General features: G+C 36.3%; 2 protein-coding genes across 2 annotated transcripts; one reads left to right on the plus strand and one right to left on the minus strand.

Moving 5' to 3' along the window:
• The first annotated feature begins 13,207 nt into the window (after positions 1 to 13,207).
• Positions 13,208 to 16,741, plus strand: il7r (interleukin 7 receptor). The gene is made up of 8 exons (XM_073825093.1): positions 13,208 to 13,445; positions 14,033 to 14,144; positions 14,263 to 14,408; positions 14,487 to 14,629; positions 14,733 to 14,889; positions 15,016 to 15,133; positions 15,202 to 15,265; positions 15,363 to 16,741. Exons 1-8 carry the CDS (start codon positions 13,376 to 13,378, stop codon positions 15,699 to 15,701), a joined length of 1,149 nt encoding a protein of 382 aa, XP_073681194.1. The 5' UTR covers positions 13,208 to 13,375; the 3' UTR covers positions 15,702 to 16,741.
• Positions 16,742 to 18,620: 1,879 nt separating this feature from the next.
• capslb (calcyphosine-like b) lies at positions 18,621 to 19,591 on the minus strand. The gene is made up of 4 exons (XM_073825253.1): positions 19,450 to 19,591; positions 19,200 to 19,377; positions 18,913 to 19,122; positions 18,621 to 18,725 (listed from the first exon to the last, which is right to left on the minus strand). Exons 1-4 carry the CDS (start codon positions 19,584 to 19,586, stop codon positions 18,621 to 18,623), a joined length of 630 nt encoding a protein of 209 aa, XP_073681354.1. The 5' UTR covers positions 19,587 to 19,591.
• Positions 19,592 to 20,777: the final 1,186 nt, after the last annotated feature.

Here is a 20,777-nt window from a genome sequence, read left to right on the forward strand (position 1 = left end):
TAGTTGTAGTCTTGTATTGTTTTGTAAATGCATATATATATATATATATATTTTTTTTTTTTTTTTTTTTTTTTTTTTTACCACTGATCATAATGACGTTTCATACCACAGTCATTTGGTTTTTGTTTTAATGGTAGTTTTTATTTTTTTACTGCCCTCTACCGACCATATTTGTAACATCTCTTGTAATATCCCAAATATGCAAACTAAACAAAGAAAACAAAAACTAGTGGATTGACATGTTCTTGAGGTTTAAAGAGGACTCAATCCTCTTTTTAGTCCTCTTTAGTTGTTAGTTTTAGTTGATAATGTCTCAGTCTAAATTACACTCACATCAGTGGCGGCTCCTGACAAATATCTCTTGGGGGGGGGAACAAAAATTAGAAACAAACACTGCATTTAATCACGATACAGACAAAAAATGCTACACATTTTATACTCGGTGAACCTTCTATTTGCAGTGAGAGGACTGGCAGGTGTGAAATCAGACTAACTTGAATGTAATGGCCAATCACAGGTGTTCAAGAAATCAACAGGTATGTCTGTGATTGGCTACATTGCTCAGCGCTATTAATACACGTAAATACAATCTTTTGGCGATTTCCAGAGCGCAAACACAAATACGCATTGGGGCCTTTACCCAATCTGTTGCTAATATCTTATTATTACAGTTTTAACTAAGGGTGATTTTGACTGCGTGAAAAAATTGGATGTGTGGCGTGAGAGCGTGTGAAAAGTGTCAATTGCGTGAGTTGGCAGCCCTGATATCTCATATATGTGTTTGAGTCAGAACAGAGCTAAAAATCAAATGCTTTTGTCTTAATTATTGCTGATTCAACTCCGGTTACAACTTCCAGTTAGAAATAATGTGTATATTTAATAATAAATGTTTATTTTTTTCAGACACTCAAACAGTAAGTACGATTTACGGTCTCACATAATACTAAGCATGCTATTTGTAGCACGAAAGTCACACTTTTAAAGCAGATCACACCACCACTGCTGCATTAACTAGTTTTCAGGCTTTTTTAATATAAAATATAACACTAGTTTAATTATAACTTTGATAAAACGCACATGAACACTTCCGTAGACCAGTTATAGCTAGTAATACTTAATGTCATGTGAATAAAGTTCACGGCTAAAAGACAAGCAACAGGGTTTTTAATCGCCTTATTGCTTTTATAAGACGGTTTCTACATTTAAAAACAATCTTAACTATAATAACCGCATTATTTGTCGAATTTATTCATTTCATACCTCCGCTGGAAAATATAGTCCCTAATATGTCAGTGATCAAAATTATTAGTTTCAGTCCTTGAATTTGATTGAGGGTATTTCACACTTTGTATCACTCCGCTTGTCTGTGTTGTTTGTTTGCGTTTCTGACAGACAGACTGTCATTAGTCATCAGTTTGTGCATTAGTTGAGGGGATTTTTCACTGACGGTAATCTTTTTGAAAGCTCACCGTCATTATGTGAGTAAATCACTGAATAATTCCTTAAACTGATTCATTCAGGAATTAAACGGCACTATGTGTGTTGCTCATTTGGCGCTTTTTTTCTTTGGAGGGCGAAAAACACACCCAACTATATGTAAGTTACTCAGTCTTTATTGGACTGATGTACAAAATTATATCAAAGTTATGCTAAATTTGATTATTTTAGGTCGGTTCAAGTTTTATAATAGAGTGTTTTCATGATGCATTGTCAATTGGCGCTGAATGTAAACAATGCTAATGAACCGAACAGAACTAGCATATTTTGCTGATTATTGCTGGTGAAAATGGTCAACTTTTGTCATGTTTTGGGTTGTACTAATTGGTCAGACCGGGAAAAACAGTTGGAGTACTATAGACTGCCAAAAGTTATAACAAATTAAGGAGAAGAGTCCAAAAAACCGTCTGAGGAACAAAAGTTTGTGGTTGGCCAAACTGAACCTGGATTTCCAGGGCAAGAATCTTGACAGCATTTGTGTTTGTTCTTATAATTTCTTATCATTTCCGGTCAGGTAGATTAAATATTAGGCTAATATCTTAGTTAATACTGCTCGTACGAATCTTTATCTCCTATTATCTTTAGTTTGTCAAAATATTGTGCTATTTTACTGCTTACTAAGTCCTTCTCATGATTTAGCAGCTTCCACATGGTTTTTTCCATAATTTAGACCGCATAAATTAGCAGAACAACGTATTCAGTAGTATATTAACTGTGTAGTCCATGCTGTTTACTCCAATATGGCTGCGCATCCAGGTAACTGACCTCTATTTATATTATAAAATTTAACATGCCCAGTGCATACTATTAACAGCTATGAATGTCAGAACAAATGTCAAAATCATGAATAAAAAAGGAAGTCAATGTTTTGCCCCTGTTGACCGCATTTGAATATGAATCAGATCAATTCTTTCAATCTTTTAATCTGTTTATCTTTTTTTCTCAGTCACTCTCGCTGCTTTCAACTTCCTCGCTGGGGTCTTGTGAATGTGGCTGCGCACATTTTCCCAGACATATGAGCTCTGTGGTAACGGTCGTAGGATGGCAAGACATGGCAGTTTGATCATCGTCGGCTCAGCCTGTTTGTGGTAACGTTTTCACAGGAAGTCATCACATTTTGGCAATGCAAGCGCACAATTCGAATGGAAACATTTGTTTTAATTTGATTTGTTAAAACACACATTGATTTTGACATTGTAAATGTTTATTCCAGCAGTTATTTTAAGGTCAATCCATCAGTCAGGGGAAGTCCATCTCAGTTTTCATTACTCCACCTTTGTCTGCTGTTTTACTACTTTTCTTTAGAAGTTAAACAAATAACTTAAAACAGCCTTTCACAGCCAAAAGACCTTAAACACAATAAGCCAAAAGACGATAATATAGAATTTCCAAAAATAAAATTAAAGTCATTGAATACAATTATGTTTTAAATCTTCCGTAGTCAAAAAAACTTGAGTTTGTACATCCATAAAGTGATTGTCTCCCACAGAAAGCTGCTCATCTCCTCCCTCCGTACCACCTGCGTGCATTTCAGGGGTTTTTATAGGAGCTCAAAGATCCCGACCTCAACCAAAGATAAAGGAGAAGACTGCAGAGGCATTAGAAAAAATAGCACCCTATGGTATATGAGCCTCAAGCGTAGGGTACAGACAACAACTGTATGCAGAGAAACCACCGATGCTGTTGTTGTGAGATGTTTTTGTGTGATAGGGGCCTACAGCGATAGAGTGTGGTTTCGGAGGGGAGGGGGAAGGGGCTCTTACAATGCAGCTCAAAGTGTTCGTCGCATCTCTTTGCACCACGTTACACTGCTCTAGTGCTGCCCTTCAGCCACGTGGTGACTTATCAACCTCTCTGGTTATTGGCAGCGACCGAAGGAAAAGATGTCTCACTGTTTCTGCGGAAAACACAAATGACTGAGCTAAAACGTATGTTTGCTTGCTCCCCTTTCTTGGTCTCACATGATCATTGCTGAGCTACGGCGTGTTAACCACAGCAGTCGCCCACGGACGCATTCGAGAGTACTTACACTAGCAACCCTGAAACCCTCCTCCTCCCACTGATGCTGCACCATCCTACTCTGTAGGCCTGAAAATCACTTCACGAAATGGGACTTTTCTGTCTTTGTACACGCTTTTGTCACGTAACTTCTCATTTGGCGTTCATGATCTAGGAGAGTCTAAAACACTTCTTTATATGACAAACTCTTTTAAACTGGAGGCATTCCTCCAATTTTCACTGAGTTTGTAAGATGGTGGGCCAATCTAATGTGACTGAAACTCTGCGAAAGAAGGTTGTTCAAATGAATGCCCAAGGGATGATCTTTTCAGCCATTGCACGAGAAGTTGGTCATTCCAAATCTGTGATTTCTAGAATATTCCAGCTTTACAATGACACTAATTCATCCACGAGAAGACCTGGTAATGCAAAGACTCTCAATGGGGAATCAGTTTAGCACTTCAGCTGGAATTGCTTGCCAGTTCAGTGCTGAACAGGGTAAGGATCTGTCTTGGTGGAAAGTACACTCTGCAGTGACTAAATTTCTCATCAGGAGAAAGAATCAAAAGGCTCATCTTTGCTGAGGAGCATGTTGTGTGGAGAGAGGAAAACTGGTCCAATGATCACTTTAGTGATGAGAGCAAGTTTAATTTATTTGTCAAACTTAGAAAAGACTGAATTTAAAGCATTTCAAGTCAGTGAAAGTTAAGGGAGGAAGTGTCTTGCTTTGGAGGATGTTGGGCCTCTTATACATGTCAGAGTAAATGCAAATGTTTATCAGAATCTCCATCAGCAACATGCAGTTCCTTTCCTGCAAGCATTTCCAACTTAGCCTGCAATTTTCATGCAAGACAATGTCCCTGTCACACTGCAAAACAGATCAAGCAGTTCCTTGAGGCTTAAAAGACTGAAATAATGAAATGGCCAGTCCAGAGTCTTGATCTAAACCCGACTGAAAATCTCTGGAAAATCTTTGGCGACAAAAGTTATGGTTAAAAAACCCACTACACTCTTAAAAATAAAGATTCTTTATTGGCATTGATGGTTCTATGAAGAACCTTGAACACCCATGGAACCTTTTAAATGCGGTAAAGTTGCTTTATAGTCAAAAAAGGTTCTTTAGATTTGTTAAATGTTCTTTAAAATGGTTCTTTTAAGAACTGTTCACTGAAAGGTTCTTTGGGGAACCAAAATGGTTCTTCAATGGCATCACTGCAAAAACACCCATTTGGAACCTTTATTTTTAAAAGTGTACAGCTAGCTAGCAAAATATTGAAGAGAGAGTTAAAAAAGTGGATTAAGATCACACCAGAGCAAAAACTAGTGATGACCTGCACTGTATGCGGTCATTGAAAAGTCACTCAAAGCAAGGGCCTCTACACTCTTAAAAATAAAGATGCTTTAAATGGTTCTTCACAGCGATGCCATAGAAGAGCCATTTTTGGTTTCACAAAGAACCATTCAGTCAATCTCTTTCTTACCTTGTTATTATCTGAAGAACCTACTTTTGCCACAAAGAACCTTTTGTGAAACTGAAAGGTTCTTCAGAAGTTAAATGACAAAAGGTTCTTCTATGGCATCGTGAAGCACCTTTAGTTTTAAGAGTGTACACTTCCTGCTAATTTTTGACAGCAGCCTGTAACCCTCAAAAATGTAACTTTTTTTAAGAATGTCACTACCGAAAACCATTTTCTATAATTAAACACACTTTTTTAGGAGTTATTCCATAGCATTTAGTTTTTATGTGTGTGTGCATCTGTTTAGAACTGTGCTAGCTAACCATGTGCTGATTAGCATCTTTGAGCTAGATTCAAAAGTATCTAAAATTGTCACTACCAAAACATTTGGTAACGTTTCGGTAGCGACATCTTTTAAACATTTTGCCTTGGAAAAATTGGATTTGACATACAACAAATCTCATAAATCACACTTGAAATATTGTTAAAATTATAATTGTTATTGATTTAGCTCTGACAACTTTTTAATAAAATAGAAAAATATATATATTTACAAGGAAGATGTAAGCAAAATCTTAACAGGTCAATATAAGCCTTCTTATTAAATTATATATTACTGCGATTAGGTAAAAATGAAAAAAAAAAAAAGTGTGGCCTTCACAGCATTAGTAGTTAGGAGGAGGAGATTTAAATTACCACACTGATTACCAGAGAAAGCACTTGTTTTCTGCCAGTTTCAACACATGATGCTTATTTCTTCTGGGTTATCAGTGTTGCGACACCACATCCAGTTATGTGGTTACTCTATGGGTCAAAATCCGAGTGATCAACCGTGATCAGTTATAAGACCTTTCTCTGCTTGTTTGCCAGACAGAAAAGCTTGTAGAGTCATACAGTGAAGATCCAGTATTGCTCATGTAGCACCGTGATTTTTGTAAGCTTGAAACTTTAAAGTTTAGAAAATTCCTTGAATCATTTTTTTTTTTTTTTTGCATTTAAGATTTCATATATCGTAATCAAAGATTAATGTCCTTTGTAGACACAGGAAATATGCAGATACTCAGCTGAGTAATCACAATCTCTTCACAACACAATCACACTAATACAGACAAAACTAAGAAAGGACTAAATATTGTTGTGCATCTACAAGAGAATTGAAATCAGTCGTTAACGTCAAGTTTCAGGAGCCTTTAAATGTTTATGATAAGTACAATCTGCAGTAGTTTACTGCAAGATTAGCCTAATCACTTTGACCATTTGGTTTTAGATATTAATCCAGTTTTGTCTGTGACTTGAACACTGTTTACAGGAGCGATAGCAGCTTAGATTGACTCTCTGCTGGCCTCGTTTTTACATAAACCGATTTGCTGGAGACGACAGGAAGTGGGTTGTAATAGGTTACCACTTGTTTTTGTTTTTTAGATTGAAGGTACATGCTGAGAGAGGAGTTGTTAATTTTATATTTACCTGCACTTCTTACTAATAATCTAAAATCTAAAACAGAGAAAGAAACAACATTTTTGATAGTTACTGGAAATGTCCTAAATGTTAATAATTAATTCTGATATCTGCTAGTAGGATAAATAAATATTAGTGTTTTGTTGTCGATATATTCTGTTTTTCATTTGGTAACAGGAGGAAGTAAGCATGTCTCCTTTTTTCAGGCATCGGTTTCAATCCAACTATGATAGTGTTCGCAACATAGTTTTGTTTCAGTCAAACCCACAACGCCTGTGTGCTTTGGTCTCTCAATGGTTTGACCTAAATAAAGTGCTGACTGTTCTCCTTTAAGATGCAAAACTTGATGTAACTGCTACATAACAGGTATTACGTATGATAAAGACTGGTGGTCCTCAACTGGTGGGTGGTATTTAAAAAATGTGTCGTGGGTTTGTTCAAATCCGGTTGTAGACAGCAACAAAGAAACTGTCTAATTAAGCATATAATCATGCAGAGGACACCAAAACGTTTCCTGTGTCTTTAGTTGCTAACATCAAATATAGTATTTTTTTCAAGTATTATTTGAAAAATGTTCTTTTCCTCTTATACCGCTAGGAAAGTATGCCTTTGGGGCTTTTTTTGTTTGTTTAGTCTGTCATGCAAATTACATTTTCGATTGTAAGGACCTTTTCTGCTCAAGTTGGCAATTTTACTGTTGCAGTTACTTAAAACATTTAATTTTTTAACTATTAACCATTGATTCAGACTAACTGTCGTAAGTACATGGTTTACAATGCATTACATGGACTCACAGAGATGAATTTTTCTTTAAAGGAACCCCAGGTATTAAGACTATGACTTAATATCAGTGATAGGAATGACAGTGTTATAAATAAACAGCGTTACTACTTATTACTTTTTTCAGTAAAAAATTGTTGTTTTAACTTAAAATAATTTGTTACCCCGCTGACGTAATTTTTTTTGTTTACTCAACTAAAATAAAATAAAAATTTAGTTGACTAAACTAAAAATTTTAAGTCAGCAGGGTAACTTATTATTTTTAAGTTGAAACAACTTTTTGAAAAAATGTTTACAGTGTAACGAGTAATCCAAGGAATTACAGTTTTCCCTGTTACAACGCTGTTACCGTTACTGACAACAAAATGTGGTGTTACTATAATTTTGCCATTGCGTTCTTCTGAGGTAAATTCTGGTTTATTCCTTTTAGCACGTCTTCTTCCACAAATGAAAAGTAGCCGAGATGAACTTTATGAATGTTCACGTTTGTTTATGGAGGTGATGTGGGTGTTTACACAACAAAATAGATACTTTCTCTGGTAATTAGTTACTTTTATAATGATATAACTCAGTTTCTAATTCTCGATAACAGTTGCTATTTGTGATATGTAACTATAATTAATTACTTTTTTTAAGTATCAAGCCCAACACTGCTTAATATAACATAAATTAGTGGTTCTCAACTCCAGTCCTCGGGGCCCACTGCTCTGCACATTTTGTATGTCTCCTTCATTTAATGCAATCCATTAACTGACCTGTGTGTCAGATTTAGAAACATACAAAATGTGCAGAGCAGTGGGCCTCGAGGACTGGAGTTGAGAACCACTGATGTAAATTACTGAAATAAGTAGCAGAAAACCCATTAAAGACTTATTTTGAAAAAAATCCACATTGTTTTATACACATTTTGGACTATAGGGGCGCCATGATGTGAAATGGTGCTAACTGATGCTATTTTTAACTTAACACATCTCTGAAAATAAAGTGCTTACATGATGCCACATTGTGTGGCTATTGGTTTTGATTTTCAGTTAAAGGGCAACATGAGAAGCGATCTAAGTCTTCACAACTTTCCTAGTGGTATAAGAGGAGAAGAAAAGAATGGAAAGATGCCTGTGGATGAATAAAATTTCTTAAAGACCTGCGTCTTTGTTCTCTCCACTTTAGCCCTGATGCCTTTGAGGCTTTTGGTAGACCATAGCTACTGAAAGAGCTTACAAACGGCAGAGACAAGAAACGCTAGATGCCATCCTGGCAGGATGTAAACTTGTCATGACACTGCAGGCACTGAAGGTTTTTCAGCATGGATTTCACTTGATATCTGGGGTGTTTAAACACCTTGTGGAGAAAATATGCATTGCCACCTGTAAACTTCTTCAGTAACTGTGGTTATCGTATCAGTATTTTATTTTCCAAGTTGTGTTGCGTAAAAATAGCAACAGGTAACTCGTAAATAGCAACTTACCGTGTGCAACCATTTCGTATCATCAAAATAATGGCACTCCCCCATAGTATAAAATATGTTGAAAACGATGTTGATTTTTTATATCACGTGAATCTTTCATGGGTTTTCAAGTACATATTTTAATAACAGATATAATTTACATTTTAATAAGCCATACAAATCGGAATACCTGGGTTCCCTTTAAAAATCTTAATGTTTATCTGAAGAGAGAAAATCATACTGCAATGGTATGCCATTATGAGAAAATTCATTTTTGGTGCTATTGGTAATTTTTTAGGGATATTACTCTTCAGTACCTCACCCAGTCACTACTGTGTTACTGATACTGAAACAGGAAATACACAAAGGACAGACATATTACATACTTGTGAATTCTGTATAATGAGCAATTCATGTATAGTATGAGAATACTGTGCATTACATGTACTGTGCAGTTTGTGGATTCTTGTCTTTCCTGTCACAACATAACCGCATCCAAGACTTTCACTTTCATACTTGTGTACATGCTGCAGTGACAATAATGACAATTGAATTGAATTACTTAATTGAATGATCATATTTTCAATTACATGCATTCAACTTGTTTTGTAAAGGTCACAATTAAAACAGTGTTGGTAATTGTTAAAAATGTATTTTCTATTTTAAGTATTAGATTATAATGTTCAGCTAAGCAAAATTATACTAAAGATAAAAAGTGCAAACAAAAACATTCTTTGTGGAAAATATAAAATGTAATTTAATAGGCTTGTAAGTCTATACCATCTAAAGGCAAGCCACATGGTTGCAATTGTCATATTTTGAATTCTTCATAATTAAGTGAGAATTGTGATGGAGTAAGTGCTAACAATGGATAGTGTGTTGTTATCCAGGCTTGCCAACTTCGATTGCATGGTTGAAGTGAGAATTTATGGTGGGTTTGTAACATCACAACTTAATCATACCCTACAATGCAGAAAAAAAAGAGAGAAAAAAATGTTTTTATAAAAGAAGTCACTGACTTTTTGCAACAGGTTGGATCCAGTTTATGGCACTTCTCATTCATTCCTATGGTTTCCGTAAAAAAGGTGATTGAGGGTGTATTCACACTTGTCATCAACTTCTACTTCTTTGATGTTGTCTTTGATTTCTACTTCTTCGACTTCTACTTCTTTGACTTCTTCTACGGCTTCTGCCTCTTCGACTTCTACTTCAAACTTTTCTTTGACTTCTACTTCTTTGATTTCTTCCATGGCTTCTGCCTCTACGATTTCTACTTCTTTGACTTCTATGGTTTCTGCCTAGGTTTTTTTTTTTATATGGTCTCTGACTAGGTTTTTCTTCAACTTCTACTTCTTCGACTTTTTCTTCAACTTCTTCCATGGCTTCTACCTCTTCGGCTTTTTCTTCGACTTCGACTTCTTCTGTGGCTTCTGCCTCTTCGTCTTTTTCTACTACTTCATGTTTGGTTCGATTAAAACAAACTCTGGTGCAGTTGCTCTGTTAGTGCGGTTCATTTGCGTAAGTCTGAACGCTGCCATCCGAACCCCTGTGCGCGCCAAACAAACCGACCGAGACTGCTAAAAAGATCTCGGTCCGCTTCCAAACGAACTCTGGTACGGTTCGATTGAAATATGAATGCAACACAGACCAAATACTTCTAAACGAACCAAATACAGGACGTAATGGTAAGATGTGACGATATGTGTCATGATTTTACAAAGGGAACAAGTAGTGTATCCAAAACAAAATGAGCAGAGGGCAAATGTGGAGCAACGAGGAGGTAAACTCTGACTGAAACTGTTGGTTATTAAGGCACGTGATCCAAGTAATACAGACCCTCTCATCTCCCTATAGTAAGACAATCTCTGGCTGCACTCTGGAGTACTTGGAATGGCGAAAAAAACACAGGGAGCGTAAAACAAAAACTTCAGAATTCTGGCAGAGACTAAGCATGCAGTGTATTTAAATACAAAGCCAAAAAAGTTTTTTCCATCTTCAAAGACATTTTTTTTTCAGCATCCATTTAGAAGTTATATTCAAAATTACAGGCACAGATTTGGTCCTATAAAGGGGGTGGAGCTAAGATACAGGAAAAGAAAACAAGGAAAAACTGATAGTACCACTGTGAGCTGTCTCTTGTAATCTATGCCTGTAATGCTGGATCAGAGATGGCGGGTGTTTTATGGATGCTTGTTGTTTTCTGTCCTTTGGTTCTGTCTGAAATAACAGGTTTTTTTTCTGTTTAGCAAAATGCAAGGTAAAGGTTTAAAAAAAATGTACAGATTCTTCTTCCGGACCACAAGACTTTACCTTTAAGAATATGCTTGTTATAGTGAAATATGAGCTACACATAAGAGACAAGGTTATTGAAAAAGACATCAACATCTCAAAAATTGGTAGGTCTGTCTGTCTGTCTGTCTGTCTGTCTAATATGTCTTTGTCTTTGCAGTCAAAATCCCAGCTCCTGAAATGAAGCTTGCTACTTACATGGAAGACACAGAAGAAGTTTTTATATGGTTTGAACACAGCCATGAATATGTTAAAACCCCTAAATTCCAAGTGGAAATCTGGGGGGACTAATTTCCAGACAAGGTGTTTCTACTACAATTTGTAATAATAATTTTAAGTTTATTTCACTAATAAACATGTGAATTTAACTAATGAAACTTTTAACAAACAAAACCAATGTTTTGTTTCTTTACAGCCCATCAGCACCATTATAAACTATAGAAACTTCAATATTAGCAGGGACAAGTTTGGTGGAGACGTGTTAGAGTAAAACCTGGGGGGTATTTGGATGGCAACTGGAGCGAGTGGAGCTCAAATGCCAGTTTCATTATAAAAAGTGAGTGTCTTCACGTCCAGGTTAAAGGATCTATAGGGATCCTCAAATGCATGTTTTGTGTGTTGCATCAAGACAGCAATCGTACATTTGTGTTGTGTTTCTATTTTTCTTGTTTTTATTCATTTAGAATGTTTTTTTATATATATATATAATCATTAGTTAATAGCCATTTCTTTACATTTTAATTTTAGTATTTATCATTTATATCATTTTAATTATTTTATCATTTACTCAGCTATTATTTTTATGCTTCAATGTTTTATATTTCTTATTATTTTTCTTGCTTATGCATTTCCATTATTTTTCAATCTCATGATATGTGGGGTTTCATGAACTGTTTTGTCTGTATGAATAAGAGATAAGAGAGAATGTTTATGGAACAATTTATGGAACAATCTGTTTTTTTTTTCATCAAAGAATCCTGCACATTTTAAGTTTGTGCAGAAATTTTACCTTTCCCCATTGAGACGTTTTAAAATGAAGCTTACAGGTACCCCAAATTGTGAAAAATGTAATTTGAATGCGGTTGGTACTTACTTGCACATCTTCTGGGACTGTCCAGATGTCTCTAAGCTTTGGTCTCAAGTGGCAGTTTTTCTTGAAGGTATATTGGAGTTCCCAATTCCTCAACGGCTTACTTTATTTTTATTTAACAATGATTAATCACTTATTATTGGTACTAATTTGGCTTCTAAGAAAATTATATTTGCAGGTTTAACTGCTGCAAAAAATACCATAATTCATTCTTGGTTTTCTTCTGGATCCCCATCAATAAAAGAATATAACTACTTTAGAGATATTGTTCTTATAGAAAGATCACTGGCTGTTTTTCATAAAGCACGAAGTTCAACTTTGGATGTTTGGAACAAAGATATTGTCGCTCTTTTGGTTCTATCTTTCTCTCATCTATTACTATTATTATTTATTTTTTCTCTTGTCTCGAGGCTTTGGCAACTGTAAATAGTTTTAATTTTAATGCTTAATATACTTGGTGTATAACAACGCAAAATCATCATCTCATGTGGAAGTGAAATAAAAAGATAATCACACACAAAAAAAAAAGTTCATCTTTTGATCACTGACTTTAATTCCCAGCCCATTTATATTTATATATAGCAATAAAATATTTTTTTGCATTTATATATATATCAATATAATCATTTTAAAACAATAGTTGATGTAAATAAAACAACTCAGCATGTTGGGTAAAATAATTTAACTCAACCATCTGGGTCAAAATAATCCAGCATGTGTTCTGTCTAATATTTACCAAGCGCTGGGATGCCAAATAACCCAAGCATTTTTTTAGAGTGTAGAAGACTGTTAAACATTTATTTTTTGTATTTTTGGATACCAGACAAGACTTATGTTAACAGGGTTTGGGTATCGAGTTGTTCTGTTACCGGACTAACGGATATTTTCTGACAGGATCTGCCGTCCGGGACTCGATCTAACAAGGTCAAGAAGCTGTCAATCAAAAACTCACCAACCAATGAGACCCCACCGCTGCTAGTCCCGCCCTTCATGAGGGATTTTTACCAGAATGGCAAACAAAAATTCTGATAGCGCATTTGTAACAAGAAAGATTAGAAAACAGTTGCGGTGTATATAAAAATGAAAGACATTTCCGTTTGTATTTTCATTAGATACTTGAGAAGTTATGTTCAAAATTAAAGGCGCAAAATTGATTTCATAAAGTGGGTGGAGCAAAGACACGAGGAAAGAAAACACAAATAAGAAATGAGAAGCACCCTCTCTGTCTCACTTTCTGTCTCTCTACCGCTCTCTCTCTCTCTTCCTCTCTACTCTGAAAGTACCACTGTGAGCTGTCACTTGTCAGTAAACGTGTGAGTAATGAAGACTCGACTGATCTATGCCTGTACTGCTGAATAAGAGATGGCCGGTGTTTTATGCATGCTCATTGTTGTTTTGTGTCCTTTGGTTCTGTCTGAGAGTGGAGATTATGGTGAGTAATTGGAATTTAACTGAGAATCCATACGTTTTTTTTTTTTTTTTAATATTTGCACTTTATATATATATATATATATATATATATATATATATATATATATATATAAATATGTTTTCGATGGGAGTGGTTAAGCAGTTCAGTCTGTACTGTGCATTATGCAACTAATGTAAATCTCAGCTTGACATGCTATGTTAATAAATTAAGTTTCCATTGATGTATGGTTTGTTAGGATAGGACAAGATTTGTCCGAGATACAACTATTTGAAAATCTGGAATCTGAGGGTGCAAAAAGAATTTAAATATTGAGAAAATCGCCTTTAAAGTTGTCCAAATTACGTTCTTAGCAATGCCTATTACTAATCAATTATTTGCAGTTATAATTACTAATCAATTACGTATTGCTACAAATATACCCGTGCTACTTAAAGCTAGTTTTGTGGTCCAGGGTGACATATAATTATGAATTCATGTGAAACGATTATTTAAGATCGTTTTCAGTGAAGCACACTAACATAAGGTGGAGACTTTAGATGGTGACTACAATAATGTCGGTTTGTTTTTCTCCTCACGGTTGCTTTTAGATGGGTCTGATAAAGAAGTGACCTGCACATCCACTTTGACCGTCCTGCAAAGTAACCTAACCTGCTCGCTAAACGACGGACCCACTGAGGAGGTCAAATTCATGACACTCTGGTATTTCATTAGACATATTTACTGAATAAAAACGTTCATGTTGCTAGAGTGGTTGAATGTATCGTGAATCAATGTTTGCCATGAAAACCATGAAAATAACAAGTTTTTTCCTGCTTAGCAAAGTGGAAGATAAAAAAGAAGAGTGTAAAGTTGCTATTCCCGGACCACGAAACTTTACCTTTAAGGATTTGACCGTTTCAGCAAAATACGAGCTACGCATAGGAGAGGATGTGATTGAAAGAGACATCGAACTGTCACAAATAGGCAAGTCTATCTGTATATATACCTATCTATGTCTGTTGCATGTCTGTCAATCTGTCTAATAAGTCTTTGTCTTTGCAGTCAAAATCCCAGCTCCTGAAATGAAACGTGCCACTTACATTAAAGACACAGAAGAAGTTTTTATATGGTTTGAACACAGCCATGAATATGTTAAAAACCCTAAATTCCAAGTGGAAATCTGGGGGGACAAACTTGCAGACAAGGTGTTTCTCACTACCATTTCTTTGTTTGTTAGACCATCCATAAAAAAGTCAATTTTAAGTTAATTTGACAAATAAACAACATCTATGTTTTCTTTCCTTACAGCCTATCAGCCCCACTATAAACTATAGGAACTTCACTATCAGCAAGGACAGACTTGGTGGAGATGGTGTTTACTATACACGTGTTAGAGCTAAACCTCATGCGTTTTTTGATGGCAACTGGAGCGAGTGGAGTTCAAATGCCAGTTTCACTATAAAAAGTGAGTGGAGATTATTCTGTTATACTATGTTTAGTTTGGTAAACACTCTTTGTTAGGCCTTTTGTGCACATTTCAACTCTTATTTATCATGTCTGACACATTGCGATGCTCTAAATGATGACACAGGTTCTTCAGTTACTACCACAGAAAATAATTTTGACCTTCCAATGGTCAGTTACATCATCACCTTCTTTGTCATTCTGGTGATCATCATTGGTTGTGGAACCTTGCGATGGAGAACACAGTGAGTTCCTCATTTCAAAAACCTCATTTATTCTTTTTAATACATGTACTAATTGTTTTCTCACGCAGAATAAAAGACTACATTACGCCAAACATCCCACACCCGAAGACAACTCTTGCACAAATGCACAGGGTAAATAAATTCCTCATGTGTGGTTGCTTCACTGACGTTCTGCAAGAAGAAACATGAGACACGGCATCTTCACACAGACTTGTTTTCACTTTTTCAGGGCCTTCCTTTCATTTTCAGTCCTGAGATATTCAGCGACGTCTTCATACACCGTGTGGATTACGTCGATGAAAAGCCATCTGCTGCTGAGCTTCAGGACGGCCTGGATGAGCACCGCTACAGCCAAGCCAGTTCCTCATGCACATCAGTGAGTGAAATGGACATGAAAGCAGATGAATGCCTTCCAAGGGAGCAGTCCCACCTTAAAATTAGACTATTAGATGAATCAGATCTGTCGAAAGACAGCGAAAACAGCAGCTCTCAGAGCTTACCGACCCCTCAGCGAGAATGTAAAGACGAAGCCTATGTCACTATGTCCAGCCTCTTCAAAACCCAATGAAGAGGCTGTCTTAAATCAATTCAAGTTCGCTGGTGATTCCACAAACCCTTTGGTGTATATGATAAAGGGTTAACTGAGATTGCATTATGCATTTAATCACACATTTAATAATGTTACTTATTTATGAGGCGCTTTGACACGTCACTAGTCCGGTTTATATCTCTAATGCTAACCAAGTTTGTACATATCATAGCAGTCATCCACAGGTTTCATTTTCAACCAAGTATCATGCACAGCTGTGGTCTCCATTTTGGTGGCCAGTTTCCTTCTGAATGTTTTAGAAACACATGCATTAAGAGTGATAAGTAACAGAGAAATCCACATTTCTCAAATCATCACACATAGACCTCATGTAACTGCTGCTCAGTATCCTCTGCCAGACTTGTATCCATCTGTAAGTAAAGCTGAGAGGGTTTTTTGTTTTGTTAACCTCACGCACAACTTTCAAACCTAGTACATACAGCTCAACTGGCACTTTTTCAATGGTTAGAGGATTTATTTATAATGATCAGAAGAAATATTTTCTGTGTCTAACTGCTTGCAGTGCTAATTTTGTAATGCAATTCAGCTGTAGCCTATATATATATAGTAATCTATATTAGACAGATGTGTAATAAAGGAATGTTTAAAAAAAAGTCCACATAACTGTAGAATGTTTTCATCTCAATTTTATAACATTAAAAAACATTAAATGAGTCACATTTTGTAAAATAGCATCTGCCGTAATGTGCATAAATAAACTGAATTACAAGACTTTCATGTATCACATAAACCACACTTTTAGGACAAATATGATCCAGCGATTTACTCTAAAAATCAGTTACCACTGATCAAGCTCACATTTTACACACAATTTAAGCTTCTACAGTACTTCTATTACTTCATTTTCCAAATTCATTGTTAATATCTTTAAAACACATTTCAGTTGTATCAGGTTTATTAAGTCGAACTCCTCATAACCTCCATGCAGTCTTCATCATTAAAATAAAATATACATCATTATCAATAGAAGCGCTGACTCCACTATAATAGTTCCAGAATTCATCCTTTGTCACCTGGAAATCGAAAAGAATAAAAAAATATGTTATAAATCAAACTAGTAGCCTTTTATAACATCCTCATCACCAAAAATTCAAAGCAGAAGGTTAATCCCAACCCGGAAAGAAAGAACATTTTCAGAGTGAATTAATAACAATCATAAGTTGTATTTGAGTTTTTGAGTGTTTCTCACAAGAATCCAAGCAGGTGCAAAGACAGCTTTCAATAGCCAAATAAAGAGGATGCACACAATCATAAGACCGCACCACCTGTGTTTGTTAGATAATGTGGCTGATTCTGGAATAAAACAATAGATTCATTAGTGCAGCTGCTTGTCTGCAGTGAGAAACACTGTGTGCAATAAGTCATTGGTAGATTTTTTTTGATCATGTGAGGTAGATTCCCAAAACCCCAACGTTACACCAAAGGTAAACTTTGCCAACTTATTTTAGACTCAACCCTGTCAAAACTGTGCCAGTAGCTTTTTGTATACGCACACAGCGGAGATCAAAATGTAGGTGTACGACTGTTCTACTAACACATTTGACAAAATAACCAGGGCATTTGTGATGACTTTGTGATCAAAATTAGAGAACAGTAACCACTGTAGCACGAAAGAAGATTACAACTAAATTTTGGAGGGTTACAGCTGTCAGAAATGAGCAGGAAGTCTAGAGGCCCTTGCTCTAAATGACTTCAGCACATCTGCGGCCGCAGGACATCACTAGTTTCTCACACTGCACTGGTGTGATCTTGGTCCACTCTTCTTTCACTCTCTTCCATAGTTTAGTAACTCTAGTGGGTTACTTAGCCATAACTTTGTCTCCAAGGATTTTCCAGAGATCAGGACTGCTTTATCCAGTTTGCAGTGTGACGGCAGCATTGTCTTGCATGAAAAAATGCAGATGCATACAGGAAAGGAACTGCATGTTGCTGAAGGAGGTTCTGATAAGTGTTTGCATTTACCCTGCCATATAAATGTATAAGAGGCCCACCTCCTGCTGCAGAAAACACTTCCTCCTTCACCTTTCACTGACTTGTTTTATGGACTTAAGGTTCAGTTTTTCCCCAGTTTCATTACTAAGTACTCATTACTAAAGTGAACTTTTAGACCAGTTCTCCTCTCTCCACACAACATGCTCCTCATCAAAGGCGAGCTTAGCCTTTTGATTCACGGCAGAGTGTGCTTTCAGTCTGACTTCTCTTAAACACGCTAAGACAGATCCTTACCCCGTTCAGCTCTGAACTGGCAAGCAATTCCAGCTGCAGTGCTGAACCGATTCCCCATTGAGAGTCTCTGCATTATCCTGTTTTTTCATGCATTTGTCTTACATGGATGGCCAGCTTTTTGGGGGGACTTGAATGAACTAGTGTCATTGTAAAGCTGGGATTCGTTTGGCCTTCATCTGGACAGCCTCCTCTCACAGGCTTTCAGTCACCTTAGAGCAGCCCGCTATCTTGCAATCTCAGGGAAAATTGGGTTTGTCATATAATTAAGGAAATTAGCACAAGGTGCCAGGTTAACACCAATAACTTGGAGGTATCTGTAAGTGTTCTCTAATTTTGATCAGAGTTATATTTCAAACATCTCATTTAAGTTTTTTATGCTGTGCTTGAGAAAACAAGTAATTTATGAAACTTGCTTAAAAACTGCCTTTCTGCTCCTATTAGGATAACTTAGCTCCTAATAGGACTAAGCAGTGACCTCGAAATTTAAGAAACTGTAGGATGTTCTTTAATTTTGATCTCCACTGTGTATATATATTAGAGTTTATAATGAAATATAATGTGAAATGTATAACAGCCTCATGACAGGGTCAAGACATACTTTTGCTAAAGGATGACCGTCTTTGTTCTTTACCCCAAAATAGATGTTTTAGTTTAGTCAAGCTTCCATGCATTTTTCATCATTACAATAAAGTAGATATCTGTGTCAATGGATGCGCTCACGCCGGAGTAGTAGTTCAAAAACTCCTCTTTTGTGACCTGATGTATGAAGACATTGGATGATCAAAGAGAACACTGCAGAAAATGAACTTTGAATGCTGAAATGAATGGTTACCACCAAAGAACTTATTCTCAAGGCAGTATGTGTACTACAGTATTAATACACTGTTATGCTTAATACTGTGTGTTTTAAATGAGACAAGAATGTTTTTCAGCATCTTCGTACCTTCCCATCCTTGTCATCTGGAGAGTCAAAACTGTCCAGGAATTTCCGGAATACTTGATCTTCGGTCCACTCACCGTTTCGGTATTTCGGGTGATTTTTGACATTGTATACTCCTCTCAGATCCTCGATTGTAATCACACCATCTCCGGTCTTATCCAGCTTTTTGAATGCCTGTAGCACCACCTCCTTTCTGGCATTAGACATGGGTGGCTGCAGTCACAAGAATGAAATAACATAAGCACAGATGTCTAAACTGGTCTAATAAAACACATTTGTTTAGTGTTTACCCTCAAAGTGATAAGGAATTCATCAAAATCGATTAATCCACTGCCGTCCTTGTCAAATTGCTGAAAAAGATTCATGGCCTCTTCTTTCTCGATGAGCATGCCATAGTCACTCAGGCCTTTCAGAAACTCTTTCATATCTAGTGTGCGACTATTGTCATCATCCATGATCCTAAAAGTTCTGAGAACATCAGACTGTAGTTAAATATCTGCACTGTGGAATATATATAGAAACATATACTGCATACAGTACCTGCCCAGTCCCTTGATTCCTGCAGACCCTCGTGCCAAACACTGTAGCCTCAGACGCTCAATAGGGTCTGTACAATTCGTCAGCTGCTTCTTGGCACTGATTGCCATCTCTCGGTCATGCCGCGATGTACCTGCCATCCTATGTCGACCTATGTGATCTGAAGGTGACAAGAGTGATTTTTAGGTTTATTTATGTGCCTGCCCTCTTAAAAATAAAGGTTCTTTATTGGCATCCATAGTTTTATGAAGAACCTTTAAGGTCCATGGAACCTTTCCATTGCACAAAAAGCTTATCCACTTTATTCTTAAACGCAGAAGTAAGCCTATGGGTAAGACTTCCAGTTCATTACCCACTGTAAATAAGAGAAGAATAACAACGTGTCGTGCAGTAAACGGTAAAAATGTTTGCACTACAAACCAGTGTGTTCATAATAAAGATAATACATTAAAGTAATATGGTAAAACACACCAATTTGCATTATCAAGCAGCAAAATGAACTTTTTTTGTACAGCTAAAAATAGCCGGATACAGACTAGAAGCCAGACCCATAAAATTTACAAATAGCCGCGCCCGCTCTTATGGAAAAATTATGTGGATTTTTTAAATGTTTGAAAACTGTAGATTCTTTGGGAAACCCAGAATGGTTCTTCTACTCCATAGAATGGCTATGAAAGTGTAGTTTATGCATATTTGTTCATGGAATTTGTTAAAATTTATATCTGAGGTTCCCTTTGACTTTTTCCACAATTTTTAACAATCTTTTTCTTTCACTAGCTCATCTTGAAATAACGTGGTGTGACAAAGTAATTTTAATACTAAAAATATTCCATAGTCTCTAAATATGAGCTCTTAAAAACGGCTTGCGTTGTAATTCTATAGTAATTCAACTTAGCTATGAGCTATGACTGAGTAGTGGACATACTGACTATGGAGTAAGGAAACAACATGCTCTTAAACTGCAGTAATTTATCAAACAGCACATGACGCCGCAATATAAAAGCTTTATTTATCTTAAATAATATATTCGCTGCATACTCACGTAGAGAAGTGAAACAAAACGATGATAAATGTGTTAAAACCACCTGCTGGATTTCCTTAGCGCTGTTTGGTCTTTCCTGTTTCAGCGTGCAGTGTATCCATAGAGACGAGTTCTTGCGTTTGATTGGTTATTATCGCCTCAGGTGTTTGATTAGAAAAACCCGATGTTGACCTTCCGCTGTTCGAGTTAACTGGTCGTTGTTTAACAAACAAACGGTATAAAAGTTTAATATGAAACAGCTGTGGACAAGACTACTGTAGATATCTCAACTGTTCGAGGATGTTTGTGT

This window comes from Garra rufa, chromosome 19 (genome assembly GCF_049309525.1).
Source record: "Garra rufa chromosome 19, GarRuf1.0, whole genome shotgun sequence".
Lineage (NCBI taxonomy): Eukaryota > Metazoa > Chordata > Actinopteri > Cypriniformes > Cyprinidae > Garra > Garra rufa.

What these genes read in the sequence shown, in the direction of transcription:
- il7r (XM_073825093.1), top strand. Translation starts at nt 13,376, where the DNA reads ATGGCCGGTGTTTTATGCATGCTCATTGTTGTTTTGTGTCCTTTGGTT. An exon ending in GTCTGAGAGTGGAGATTATG is followed by an intron (nt 13,446 to 14,032) that starts GTGAGTAATTGG and finishes GGTTGCTTTTAG; the next exon opens with ATGGGTCTGATAAAGAAGTG. An exon ending in GGGACAAACTTGCAGACAAG is followed by an intron (nt 14,630 to 14,732) that starts GTGTTTCTCACT and finishes CTTTCCTTACAG; the next exon opens with CCTATCAGCCCCACTATAAA.
- capslb (XM_073825253.1), bottom strand. Translation starts at nt 19,586, where the DNA reads ATGGCAGGTACATCGCGGCATGACCGAGAGATGGCAATCAGTGCCAAG. An exon ending in GGAATCAAGGGACTGGGCAG is followed by an intron (nt 19,378 to 19,449) that starts GTACTGTATGCA and finishes TGATGTTCTCAG; the next exon opens with AACTTTTAGGATCATGGATG. An exon ending in CAGATGACAAGGATGGGAAG is followed by an intron (nt 18,726 to 18,912) that starts GTACGAAGATGC and finishes TTCATACATCAG; the next exon opens with GTCACAAAAGAGGAGTTTTT.